The 14,380-nt window shown below is 38.6% G+C and overlaps 1 protein-coding gene across 1 annotated transcript; it reads left to right on the plus strand.

The window, feature by feature from the left end:
* Positions 1 to 585: 585 nt before the first annotated feature.
* On the plus strand, positions 586 to 10,654 carry LOC140921185 (mitogen-activated protein kinase kinase kinase 1-like). Its single transcript, XM_073371156.1, has 14 exons — positions 586 to 826; positions 1,429 to 1,542; positions 1,879 to 2,146; positions 2,802 to 2,889; positions 3,194 to 3,323; positions 3,932 to 4,135; positions 4,528 to 4,649; positions 5,326 to 6,313; positions 6,656 to 6,799; positions 7,080 to 7,242; positions 8,040 to 8,171; positions 8,287 to 8,429; positions 8,864 to 8,995; positions 9,747 to 10,654. Exons 1-14 carry the CDS (start codon positions 812 to 814, stop codon positions 9,891 to 9,893), a joined length of 2,790 nt encoding a protein of 929 aa, XP_073227257.1. The 5' UTR covers positions 586 to 811; the 3' UTR covers positions 9,894 to 10,654.
* Positions 10,655 to 14,380: the final 3,726 nt, after the last annotated feature.

Consider the following 14,380-nt stretch of genomic DNA (forward strand, 5'->3'; position numbering starts at 1 on the left):
GTTAGGTTGCCCGTCCTCCTTCACCAGGATCTGCTTGTTCTAGTGCCAGACTCCATACTGCCCCTCCCATTTCAATGGTTAGTTTATTTTGTATTGTGCTCTAGATTTTATATGTATATTAACCTGTATCTATCACCATAAGTCAAGTTCAAAGTCCATTCTGTAAGTTATAGTCCAAGATTTTTCCTCTCAGATTCTACACTTAATTAAAAGCAAGTGGGCCATACATCTGAAGCAAAATATTTCAGGTTCCATAACTACTATATTTACTCAAATAAGCGCCACAGCACTTATTTAATTTTTCTTGTTTTTGCACTTATTTGAGGGGGGCATTTATTTGAAAGTTAAACACAACAAAGAATTGTATTAAGTACAGTCTGTATGGTAATAATTATTTACTGTATTAAACTAAGAGAATTAACGTCTTGATTTTAATTACATCGTGGGTGGGAGGGTTTTAAGCCTAGTATTCTTGGTAAAAATCGGACAAATTTACATAGCAACCAGGTGCGAAACTATAAAAGTAGTAACTTCCTTGCATTACATGCAAATTACTTTTTCGAAACTTTTTGTGTTGCAGCCTGTGAAAGCCCCTTCTCCTCCAACACGGAGACGGACCCCTGGAAACTCTCCCAATAATTCTGGATCTTTCTTGTTTCCACGGAGCTCCTCTCCTGTGTATGAAGCATCCAATGAATTTAAGCGCAAAGTAGAGAGAGCCAAGCGTGCTACTAGACTGTACTTGTTACAACAGTCTGGACCAAACTCCTTTCTGATTGGTGGAGATTCACCAGACCATAAATTCCGTGTTATGATTGGACCACAGGTAAACTGATAGGGAAGAAAGTGTCATTTGTTGAAATTTTAATTGAAGCATCATGTCAAGGGAATTCCCTATATTAAGAGTAGTTGTCTGGTCTTGCTAAATACCCTGCAGAAATTACTTGAACTAGTTACTATATGGCATGCATTTTCCTTAGCCATGCTCCTCCCATTTCATAGTGTGTTGCTAAATACTCTGCAGAAATTACTTGAAATTCTATATGGCATGCATCTTCCTCATCCATACTTCTCCCATTTTATAGGTTAACGTGCAGCAGAGCCTAAAATTTTTAGCTTATTTTCCCTAGGTCTTTCTTGTTTTCCCCTTACAAATTCATAGAGGGCCATTTAAGTTTACACCAAGTTGCCTTCTCACGAATGACAGTGGAAGATGGCTTATAGATACAGTTACACAGATAATCTGTCATTGCTGTCCACCCAAATGCTAACAGAAATTATTGTTTATTTTGCCAAAGGCCTGTACCCCTTCTCACATAGTTTATGCATTGGCAAATAGCACGAAATGACCAACCCGGAATAGTTATAAAACCATTAATTTCTAATCTGTCAGTTTCCACGCATAATTCTGATGTCCTTTTCTTTCAGAGTTGTACGTGCACAAGACCACACTGTGTCCATTTGTTATTTGTAATGTTAAGGGTCTTTCAACTAAAGGAAAATGACCCTCTTCTGTGGAGCTTAAAATTGAAAAATTTTGAGGTAACCTGCATTTGAACTATCAAAATGTATTGTTAAATAATACATTGTTGTAGTCTAATTTTATCATTAACATTATAATAATATTATTTCTTTTTTGTTACTAATTATGTAATTAATAAGCACGCATAAACAAAGAAAGCAATAAAAGTTTAACCAGTGTCTTGAACATACATGTACATTTCTGTATGAAGATTCTCAATGGAGATTTCATAGAATCAGATGTCTCATCGGTTTTATGATCAAGATCAAAACTGAATTTGTTAGGTCTGAGAAACCTTGTAGGTCATAAAATAATGACTAATAATATTGTTTCTTGCTTAATAAACTTTTCACAAGGTTGAGAAACTTCTGTCTAAGTACCATGCTCACATCAAGTCACGCCTTACAAAGGATGCGAGTGACTTGAAAAATTCCAGATCAAAAGGACATGAAAAGGTCCCATGCCCAGCTCCAGGTACAGCCAGTCTGGAAGGTTTGTCATCACATCCACGTGATGATGAGGAGACGTGTCCAATATGCTTATTGGAAATGGTGGAAGGTGAAAGCTTAATGAGCTGTGAGGATGGATGTAATAATCGCCTTCATCAGCACTGCATGGAAATTTGTAAGTTTTGAGAATTCTTCTCCTTGGTTTACCTTTTTGTGACAAGGCTGTCACTAAGGGATTTCCCCTGGTTACTATGAACATAGCGCCTGGCTTCTTTCACAGGAAGTGGAGGCATCTGGGGTTCAAGCCTCCACCTTGTCTCTCTTCACCCAGGTGTATAAATGGGTACCAGCAACATGCTACTGGGGGGTAACCCTGTGATGGACTAGCTTCCCGTCCAGGGGAGTAGCAATACTTCTAGACATGCTTCATGCTGAGGAAACCAGGATAAGCTCCGGCCATTTTGGTCTTTGGCTCATGTGCGCTTTTGCCTTTACCTCTTTCACAGGAAACAAAAGGAAAATACAGCCTGCAAATAAAGAACTTCCTTGTTGTCTCCCTCCTCTCCTACTAATAGTCCAATTATTGTATATATGCAGCAACTTGGAATCTGACAGACAGCCTTATAACTTTGAGAATTGTCAAATATACAAAAGTTGACTTCCTGATAATTTCCACCAATTCTTTTAAAACCCTTGTTTGACTAGAAAGAAAATGTTGTCATTAAGGATGGTTACAGGTCTGCCATCATATAATAGACTTCATTGAATAGAGTAACCACTTATCCCAGGGCTGTTATAGTCAATTAACTCTGGGGAGTTTGTTTCAATAGGGGCGGCAGAATGTAAAAGACAGCGGGAAGCCTTGTTGTGCCCTCTGTGCCGAAAGATTTGGTGTTCAGGGGTGTATGGGACTGAAAGGTATTATTCATCTGAATTAAGTGTTACAATGTATAATTTATGAAACTATGTCTTTATGTCACCCCTTCATTAGCATTGATTCTCAATGAATTTTTCCCTGCAGTTTCCCAAGAATGGATATTACATGTAAACTGAGTCCAAGTTTAAGACTTTTCAAAGATTAGTAGTAGTGGTAAATCTTTTGCTCCAAAACTGCTTTTTGTGATCATCAATGTAATAATGAACATGGCACTCTGTGTTTCATTAAAAGATCAAACACTTGGTGGAGAGTTTCAATCTTTTAACCTTGACTATCTTGTTTTAGATCGTCTGGTCATAGTTTGCGATCTGATTTACCAAGTGTCCCTGGACCTTTGGGCCCAGAAGAAATCACCCTGCCTTATTCTGATCCAATTCCACCTTCACAAGTGGAGCTGGCTAAGCCCTGGATTGAGGTACAAATTTCAAATAAAATTATCACGTAGAAATTAAATAAAAATTAATTGAAGTAACTGCATATGATTGTATCAGGATGGCAGCTAAAGGAAAGGAGATCAAGCCAGTATAAAACATTTTATGTTAACAGCCTGCATCTCCAATGAGTTGGATGCAGTGCCTGCTGCACAGTGAAAACAGAAGGTAAAGAGAGAGAAACTGGGAGAGAGAATATCTCGGCCTTATGTGCCTACTAAAACAGCAGGCATTGATGATGATGATGAAAATTTATAAGCTACCTTCACTTCAGTGTTTCTGACTAGAGACAGTTCCATTATAGACAAAAATAAGTTGACTTAAAAATCACAGACACGGCACCAATTCTTCTAGTAGCTAGACTAAGACAACATTCCCTTTAAAAAAATAGGCTAGGGTAGATCCAGAAAGTGAAAATTCAAAAAAGAGGGAGCAAGGCTTATTGTGTGCCAGCTTTTAATACTTTTTATTGATTTAAGATCTTTGAAAGACAGCTCTTGGAGGGAATACTTTAAAAATTTGGCCCTCTTCAGCCCCACAATAAATTAACCATAAAAGGTTTCTCATTTGACCACTATTTCTCTTATTGTAGGCATTTGGAGAAAATGTTGTAAGCTGTCTTTTCTCTCGAGAATGGAATGTGAGAGAAACAGCTCTTCGTCGACTGAGTAAAGACATTAGCACCGTGTTCTTGGAGGGGAGCAATGTCCAGAACAGTGCAGCATTTGAAGCTTGCTGTTCTTTGTTATCAATGATGTGTGGAGATCCTGTTTACAGAGTTTATTTTGCTGCTTTGGTAAGAGCATCAAATTAACATACAGTTGATCTCCTAGTAACAGCCACTAAATTCTGATCCCAATTTGGGGCCATTGTGGAGAGTTTCGACTGTAATCTTGAGATGTTAAATAAGCGTTAGCTTTTTTGATCCTTTCACACATATTGGACAAGGAAGTAATTCGCAAAACAGATCAAACGTTTTTTTGAACGATCACAAGATGTAAAAAGCACTACGCAAAAGTTCTCCCAAAGAGGTTTTATTTGAATGGGAACACCATAGGGTTTTATTGCCATAGCGTGGTCTTGGAGTAAAAAGGATTAAATAGCTTTGCACACAGTCTTCAATGGGGAAATTTTTGTTTGAAAACTGAGAAAGATTAGGTACATGTATATTTCTCGTCTTTTTCACAGCGGACTTTGCGTGTCTTGGTGATGCATGCATCATACACGACTCAGGCAGAAAAACAACATCTTCAGAAGAGCTTGTTTAGTGTTGTGGAAGCCATCTTGGCAAAGTGTGCTGATTCCAATAGGTGTGTTAACCCTTTAAGCCCCAATATCCACTTACAAATTCTCCAAACTGATCTCTATACATTTCCTTTAAGAATAAGTTAAGAGAATTTGATAAAGGATCAAAGTATTTTCTCTTATGTGATCATTTTATTAATTCTCATAACCTCATCTCATGATAATGTATGGATATCGTTAGGAGAAAATTGCTGTTGGTCACTATTGAGACTTACAGGGTTAAATTGCAATGTACATAAAGAACTCGTTTAAGTTCGCAATCTTTTTACATGTTTTTTGGGGCACGTACTGTTACGAAGTCCGAATCAAGTCGACTAAAAACAACTCAGAAATATGTTTTCCGTAAAGATTTGTATTTTAGTATTACCTGGTTATCTACAAACGCAAGCTTAGCACCTTCACAGTATTTTCTGTCAAAGTATTCTTTACTAAAAGGGGAAATAAAAAGGTCCGTGAAGAGAATATTATAGTGAGATAAGTGATAAAGGAGAGCAGCGGAGAAAATATGCCAGTTAATCGTAGGGGTTAGAGGCTGAACATTCCTTTTTACTGTTCGGTTGGATATTGATTCATTTGTGTTGACTCGCACAAGCGTCCACGTTCTTCTTTATATTTTTCTTTCCCTAGAGTATTATAGATGACCATTAGGTCACTGGATGTATTTTTATCTTTATTCTACAGGCGTTTTAGTGCTCTGTCCATAAAAGTTCTTTTGGAACTCTGCAAGGATGTGTCTGGAGACCTGGCGCTTGGCAAAATGCTTGGTGAAGAACACGAGTGTCAGCCATTAGGAGGACTATGCTTCATTTTATCTTGTATTCTAAGAACTGCTCCTGAGTACACCACGTGGCCGTGGTGGCTGGGGCGCCTTCTGTTTTTGCGCAAATTAATGGATGAGTATATCACTGAGTTTGAACTCTCAGAGGACAGCCTATCTGATCGATTGGACAGCGCGGGGGTTCTTGTTCATGACAGAATGTCAAATGCTAGCCAGGACGTGGTGGACATTTATCATGACAATTTGACCCGGCTTATGTCTGCTTTAAAGTTTGCTATGCAAGCTGTGAATTGTTCGCACAGCAAAGTAAGCAAGCTAGCAGTTGCCGTGCTAACATTTTGTGCCTTTCTAGCTTCGTCTTCTACGTCTGCTTCTAGCCACATAAGAAAACTTGTTTTAAAGCTCAAACCGGCACAACGTAGTGTCCTTCAACGCCACATGTTTGCTGTACCTAGACTTAGTACAGCTTTTGTCAGTAGCCACGAAAATAATGGCATTGAATCTCAGGTTAGCCAAGATGCGGCGTCGTCAACCGTTAGCAATCGTGACTCTGCAATAGGGAGCCTGTCATCAGTGACATCTGACGACGAAACAGACAACGTCTCTGAGTCAGAACTTCTTACCTTAGAAAGGCCACATTCATTGGTATTTTCGCCAAGTCTTTCTCCGAGTAAAGAGCTTAATCTGGATTGGTCCCGATCGATCGAGGACTCACCACGGATGCCACCCGTGAAACTGGCTGTCGGAAAGAAATGTCAAGAGATTATTGAGCAGGAAGAGGCGGAAGCTGTTGCAAAGGCTATGGCAGTCTCCTCGCATTATACTGGCCTTTCAAGGATAGAAAGCTTAGACGCTGGAGATGAGATGATTATTGTTTTCACACAACCCGAGGTATGTTTCGTTGTTATTACCAGTTTCTTCTACGACATACTTTGTATGGGTTAAAATTTGGTTAGACATGATTAGTTAGATCGCAGTTTGGAACTTCCAAACTTCATCCAGTAACTGTAAAGAATCGTCTTTTTCTATGTGGAACCGTTACGTAAACTATTGAGGCTTATCATGATTTATTGTATTTGGAGCTACAACAATCAGATCGTGCAGTAATAAAAAAGGGAAATATGCGGGATCTCTAAACAGTGTGAAAATCTGCCAAGTGGGAGGATTGGTGAAAGAAATCGGAAAAGCGACAAGTATTTTGAAAGTGAGTTTTTATTTTCATTGTCTTTGCAGTCCTTGGATAAGGCAGTAAACTCTAAGCATCTGTATCTAGAAGAAGTGCATTGGAAGAAAGGTGAACTGCTAGGAACTGGCGCCTACTCATCTTGTTATGCTGTCAGAGATCTGATGAATGGATCACTCATGGCTGTTAAACAGGTGAATACAAGAAATCACAAATATTCGGCTCGTGCCACATGGATCTATTCTATCCGTGGTATGGGTAAAGTTATTTGCTATTAACAGATAGTGCCACTAAAGTTTACCGTTAACAAGATAAGAGTTATTGTGAGTAGAGTTGCAATCTTGAGTTGGTCGTTGAAAAGTTCGTGGAGAATTCTACAAACCGAAGGGTGCTGTCTGAAGTGTCCGCTACTACCTCGACCCTTAGTAAACAGTTACAGTTTCCTCATTAAGTCTTGATAATGTCGTCCTGCAGGTGTCTTTCTGCCGTAATTCGAAAGAAGAGCAAGACAAAGTGACACAGGCCATCGAAGATGAAATCTCTCTGCTGGGAAGGTTACAACACCCTCATCTCATCAAATGTTTGGGCGCCACAAAGCACGCTGCGCACTTCAACATCTTTCTCGAGTGGATGCCAGGTAAGACTTGTGGTGGCTAGCGTGGATCATGCACTTCCTCTCAATATAATCTCCGTTTTTCAGTGGCTAAAGTAATCTAATACGTCCTGAAAGGTGACGGTGTCGATTTTTGCCTAATACAGTAAAAACCCGCAAGTAAGGACCTGAAAATTAAGAACCTGTTAGCCTAAAATTAGCCATTTATACCCCATATAAACAAGAGCCTGTTTAGCCTAGAAAATGAAAGACAGGTTCTTATTTTTTAAAGTCATATTAGTGAAATGCAGCTGCAAAGCTGTGCAAGAATCCTGTTTGGAGAATTAGGAGCTTGGCATTGCTGTGCAAATAAAAGCACTAATTTATTGATGTAATAAAAAAATAAAGTGCAAGAGGTTAATATTGTTATATTGCATTTTGAAACTGAAAATACGCAGATTACCATCTTGTTTTGTGGCTTGTTTTATTTTAATTTTTTTTACAGAAATAAGAACCTATTTAAGAACCTAAGTAGCCTAAAATTGTGTTAACTACTGTTTAAATGAGAACCTGCTTAGGCTAACTCCAGAAAATGTAGGTTCTTACTCGCGGGTTTTTACTGTAACGCTCATGAAATGATGTGCGCCGCATACTATTTTTTCTGCGCTTAAAACTTGTAATTTTACACCCGAGTGTTCTATTTTGTATCAGAGAAAGTGAAAGACAACAGGCAGTGGAACCTGAGCCACTAAAAAAAAATTTAAGTGTTGTATTAACATTTACGTGAAAGTGAGCGACGATCGTTGTAAGATGTTGTGCACTGCTCTACCGTTTCTCCTCAGGTGGTTCCATTACAAACTTACTGAGTAAATATGGAGCATTTGACGAAAAGATTGTAATCAGTTACACTCATCAGATTCTGCAAGGCGTGGCTTATCTGCATCAGAATCAAGTGATCCACAGAGACATTAAAGGTGGGTAGAACACCGATGCAGTTGTTAACATGCGAAAGTGTTGTAGTCTTTTTTGTCTGAAAGACTACAACTTACGTTATTAATTAGGTACATAACGTTGTCTTTATTTCTGCAGGAGCAAATATCTTAGTTGATTCTACCGGTCAAAACATAAGGATAGCTGATTTTGGTGCGGCAGCACGGCTGGCCACACAGATTACTGGCGCAGGTGAATTTCAGGGACAGTTGCTTGGGACGGTTGCATTCATGGCTCCTGAGGTTTGTTATTTCATTTATTTATTTATTTATTTATTTATTTATTTATTTATTTATTTATTTATTTATTACTTTGTTTTGGTTGCGTGCGTGCGTGCGTGCTGAGTATGTTACTACTTGTTTCAGCAGACGAAGTTTAAATCTGAACCTGAGCACTCGACTCCTTTCTTCCTTCTATAGTTAAACAAGTGTTTCGCGACGTGCTGAAAGGTCTTAGGGTCATATAACCTTTTCGAAACAAAGGAAAGGTTGACGCGGTGTTGAATTATTTATTTCTTGACATATCAAACGCGAAGAAGAGTGTTTCATCCGATCTCCAAAAATCGAGAAGTAAACCCACTAGTATCTCCCCTAACTAATGTCATACGAAATACGTGAATCTGATAAGCAGAATTTGAACATTAGTATGTTGACTTGAGCTTCTATGACTTTTGCAGGTACTGCGTGGAGAGAGTTATGGTCGAAGTTGTGATGTTTGGAGTGTAGGATGTGTTATCATTGAAATGGCGACTGGAAGACCACCCTGGAACGCTCACGAACACTCCAATCATTTGGCGCTTATTTTTAAGGTAGGTTCTGTACCCCTGGGACTCCTGGGAGCGCTCGGGTGGACAAGCGTTAGTTCTGATTGGCCGATGGTATCCAAGGCAACCATTAACCAATTATAAGTAACCCTTGTCCACCCGAACGATCCCAAAAATCTTTGCGCTGAAAGCCTGTCCTCATTCCTCTTATAGATTCCGGAGTGGAAACTTGGTCGACGTTCGCCCTCAAAACAGTCCAACAGTTTTCCCACAATGCAGTTTTGCACAATACCAACCCAGCCTCTACGCAACTTAAAGGAGCTGTGTCACGAAATTCAGCCAAATTAGGAAATTACAAAATGCCCGTTAAATTAAGAGAAACATAAAAATAACCGCTTAAAACTTTAAAGGAAGGTTTAAATAACCTAACAGAAACAACAGATGCCACGGAAGGGCAAAACTGAAGAAGATTGAAATGGATTGAAATTAGGGTTTTTGAAAACAGTTCGGCCTAACAGTTTTTCAAAGTTGATCCCTGCTACTTGCAACTTCAAAAATAATGCTCAGGAGACATTTGTTTGTCTTGGATCTCTGATTTTGTCATTTACATGTAATTTCTTTGCTTAATTTAAGTTCCATGGCGATTGAGGGCGAGTAATTGGCGAAATTAAACAAAATGAACTGGACTGCCGTGACACAGCCCCTTTAAAATGGGCAACATTCGATTCTTGTTGTGATAGCTTTAATACTGGTGTCTTGTTTCTCCTGAACTATTTTTTTTTTCGTTCCTTCTTAGATTGCTTGCGCTGAAAGCCCGCCCGAAATTCCCGAAAATATCAACCCAGCGCTTCGAGACGTGTTGCTCAGATGTTTCGAGGGTAAACAAGATGAACGACCGTCTGCCAGGGACCTCCTCAAACATCCATTATTCACGCAAATGTGATAACTTCACTGTAACTTGTAAATATTAGCACACCGAGTTTTATCCCATTTTTATGACGTTTTGGACCGACGGTTTTATAGCATACGTGAACAAAAATTAGCCTTTAAAACGTATAAGCGGAGTTTCATCCTATTCTGATGTATTTATGAGAGCGACGTTCGTATGACTTACGTGAAAACAGAGAGCCGTTTTTTATAGTAATACTAATCGGTCAGGTTTGTGTTCTTGCGCAGTTTTCGATTTACAGGCAGCGGCTCCTAGCCGAAAATACTTTAGCGCTTTTTGAAATGCATTCCCATGTTGCTAGGCAACAATAAAACCTTTGGGTTAGTCGGCCCTACTTCATTCAGCCAAACGAATTTCGTAAAAAATGCAGAACCGCTCTTTTTTCTCACCGTCGTAGGACAAATTGAATGAGTTTGGTTCATGTGAAGTACGGCGTTTGACCCGCGCCTAAGTAAGAACTAAGATGTTACCATTTCGCATACATAATCTTGGTATTGGTGAACGTCATTCGTATAGAGGCACAATTTGGTTAAAGAAAAGTTGTGTTTTATAGCTGTAAAGTTTTATAAACATTTTCACTTTCTCAGACATGTTTGCCAGTTTTCTACCAAGTTAATAAATAAATCCAAATCTGAAAATATTCTGGTAATATTGTCAGCGGGAATATTTAAAGTAAACAGTACTATAATGGCTGTAAAATTTTATCGTACATATTACAAAACGTTTTGTTGTATTTCTTATTAAAAATATACGTGAATACACGAAAGCGTTTTTGATGTCTGTGTTCTATTTATATTTCGTGAACTAATAATACCGTCGGTTGCATCTAAGCGTGTACACGTACGTACGTAATAAACATGTCCTAATTGGGTGTAAACATGACCTGTTTTGCCCGCCAAACATTCGAAGTTTAGAGCAGGCGGCTGTTGTCGCCTTGATTCGTTTTCGCTCAACAAAATATTCTTTGCAAGAATTATTAGACGTTAAATTACTTTCTGGAGGCAAGTGTACTGATTCTGAGCGAGAAATATGCCTGAAAGTTGAGAAAAATGAAATATGAGCGGAACGCGCTGATCAAAAACATATAAACAACTTAGCTTTGGCACAACAGTTTGCTTTAACGGCTGTCAAACTTCAAATGTTTGGCGGCAAAAATCGTCACGTCTGGAACCCTATTAGAACATGTTTTTTTGTGTCGTGTCCACACTTAGATGCAGCCGACGGTATTATACTGCTGAAAGTCATGAAATCAGTGTTGCAGTTTTAAAAAGAGGAATTTTTAGCCATTGAAAGTTCCTGGTTATAATGTGGCTAAATGTAATTTAGGCAAAGTCAAATTGCAAGCCAATGCGGTCGGCGGTCTCCTCCTCAAGCGTACGTGATACGTGATCTGAGGGGTGACCGCAGGGGCCTTTTACTTATCTTGTGACTTACGTTGCATCTCACGCTGGCATTTTTGAGCTGATCTTTGCGGATCTGTTGCTTAGCGAATCTTTACGGATTCTGGCTTCCAGCCCGTCCCTCCCCTTGTGTGCATTGGTAAGTATTAGGTCAGGTGAGTATTTTCCAGTGAATTCTTTCAGAGTGACGGTGTCAGTTGGCGGCTGCATGCAGGGGTGGTTCCCGCTCGCAGGGTTGCCATGGATACCTCCTTGCTATGCCTGAGGCGTTCAGGCTCCCGTCCAACCTTTAAGGCACCGGTTCCCAAGCTCATCTATTGGCAATGAGTTTAACGTCCAGATACGCTGCCTCTTCTAAAAAACATAGATGTTAAGTATTCAGGCGCTTGACCCGTCATACATTTAAATGTTAAGTAGCATCTCAACGATACAGTTGAGATTTTACAGGGAGCCAACGTAGACTTCGTAATACGTGAGAGATATGGTCATACTTCTTTACGTTGCAAATTATTCGCGCGGCAAAGTTTTGAACGTATTGTAGTTTACGAACATTACAGGCTGAGGTGGATGACCATACAGAAGAACAGTAATAGATTTTACTGAAAACAAGCGCGTTTATTATCGTTTCAAGCAACCCGTTATTAAAAACGAATCTAATGCAGCTTATTTGAGATAGTTTCGACATGCAAGACGGCATTGTAGTAGAAATATGATTATCAAAAGATAGCGCGGAATCAAAAATTTGACTTCACGTTTGACTTCATGTTTGACTTCACGTTTAAAATTTCGATAGCCTGACTGAATAGGCGGGTCATTTGTTTGTCTAGCTAATCGTTGCCAGTGATCTCTTGTCCTCATTAAGCTGCGGATGTTGTAACCCGGAAAATAAACAGTATGACGTAAAAAAATCACGTTAACGGGAAATCCTTACAAAATTATGTAGAATTTACGTTTGATGTTTTTGACCTTGGATTGATTTTTTGGATATAAATATGAAGCCTTCAATTTAGTTTTTCTCAGATCAGGCAGCGAGCGAAGGACCTAACGGACAGAACCGCGTGCACTAAAAAAACTGAGGTAAAGAGTGTGTTCATTTTTTATGAGTCTTTTCAAGTATTATGTTAGTTTGTGCCGTTAGCCGTCAAACAGCTATAAACCTTAGTCGTTAGGTGTAAAAAATGGTCGTTTTTTAACCGTTAGCCTTAAAAAAAGAAACAGCTTATCGTTCTAATTGCCACAATTTGTCATGTTGATTGTCAATATTGCTTTTTACGAGTTTTTATGGACCCCATTTTCAGCCTTTTTTTCTACCCCGGAAAGGTCGTTAGAGGCTTGAACCGATGGAAACTTTTTCTCTTCTACAAATTTCTGTTAAACGTAACAGAGAGAAATTAACCGTTAGCCGTAAAAAGAGCCAAGATATTTACTGTTTACCATAAATGCCCCCAGCTGAGACCGTATCATGTTTATGTACCCAAGAGTTATGGCTCTTGAGGTGCCGTATTATTTTTTGCTAGATTTAGTAGGGCAATTTCAACTAAAAAATAATTGTGGACGCTACAAGGTCTACAAAAGAATTGTTAAAAAGCTCTAAACGTTCTTTCTAGGTTGATGGTCAAATGGAATTCTTAGATTATTTAATTAACTTCTATGCATTTTTTTTATTTCTTTTTAAACAGAGATAAAAGAAAACATGATCAACCAGGAAACGCTAGGTGAAACAAAAGCGAAGAAACAGCGTGTTGACCAAGACTTGAGCCTAAAATGTGAGCAGATCGCTTCGCAGCTGCGTATCATTGGTGATAACTTGGAAAAAAGTTTTTCAGCTCGCCATTTGTTACAAGTTGGGGCAGGGCCTCTGCAAAACAGCCGGCAAAAACTTTTTCAAAGCATGTTGATGGTGATTATGGAGGTCGGAGAGTTCTTGTTACACTAATCTGTACGTGGCTAAAACTGGGGAGAAAAAGTGACTGAGTAATAACAGTGTGGGCTGGACCCATCAAGTTCAAGCTAAGAACATGTGAAAGACACATGAACTATTCATAGTAACATTTCGTAAATTTAAACTATTTATAGAAAATATTCCTTATTTTTAATGTTCTTTTAAGATATAGGCAATGAAATTCGCTCATGTAAAGGCAAATTTTAGCAAATGCTACCACGCAACCACGTATTTCGCTACATGTTCTAAGCGGAGCCGAAGGGGCGAAACTCAAGCGAGTATAAAAACCTTAGACTTATGAGCTTTTAACATGCAAAGAATCATGTCAAAGAGGCGAAACTTTTATGTATGAAATATTTATTCATTTATATAATGTTCGCTTGTTAAATGATGCCCACAAAGTTTACCAAGGAAGCAGGATTTATAATTAATTAACGCTTAGCAAAACTGAATTAATGGCGTACATTTACACATTAGAAGGGTTATTAAAATAACGTTTGATAAAATCGTGATTTCTGGGGTATCATTTTAAGAAGGCGATGCATCTATATAGATAAAATATTTAAAGACTTTTTAAAAAAGTCTTCAATGCCCAGTTACTATTTAAAGAAAGAAAACAAGGGCGTTTTGTACTATGTACGAAAATATGTCATGAATATAGCACTGTTTACATTAAACATTTTTTATGACAATCTTCTACATATGTTGTACTCCCAGTATTTGAACTCACTATTTTGGGTTAGGCCGAGGAAACTAGGCGGTGAAGGTATTTCGATACACGGTTTTGAAGACCATACTGGCACTCAAGAGAAATAAATTTATTTGAACAAAACTTTAGCGGTTTGCTCATGGCTATTTTCGTCTTCATTTCTTTTTTTGAACAAATAAAATAAAATTTTTACTCTCGCACTTTATGCTGGCAGGTTACTTCATATACTCTTTATTATAAACTTAGCAATAACTGTAAAGTCTCTTTTCTTCGAGTCTTCTGATGCAACCAAATGAAATGCAAATTTCGCTTTCTCATTGGTCCAAATCTATCATCACCCTTTAAATGATCACCACTCTTACACACAGTGTCGTTCCCAGTCATTCTCGGCGATTTCGGGTGTGACGTCACCTGTCAAGATTGTCAGGAA

This window comes from Porites lutea, chromosome 12, assembly GCF_958299795.1.
Source record: "Porites lutea chromosome 12, jaPorLute2.1, whole genome shotgun sequence".
Classification (NCBI taxonomy): domain Eukaryota; kingdom Metazoa; phylum Cnidaria; class Anthozoa; order Scleractinia; family Poritidae; genus Porites; species Porites lutea.

Bases quoted from the DNA above. Each gene is read 5' to 3' on its own strand.
- LOC140921185 (XM_073371156.1), top strand. The intron at 4,650-5,325 runs GTGTGTTAACCC...TTTATTCTACAG, and splicing joins AAGTGTGCTGATTCCAATAG to GCGTTTTAGTGCTCTGTCCA. The intron at 6,314-6,655 runs GTATGTTTCGTT...TTGTCTTTGCAG, and splicing joins TTGTTTTCACACAACCCGAG to TCCTTGGATAAGGCAGTAAA.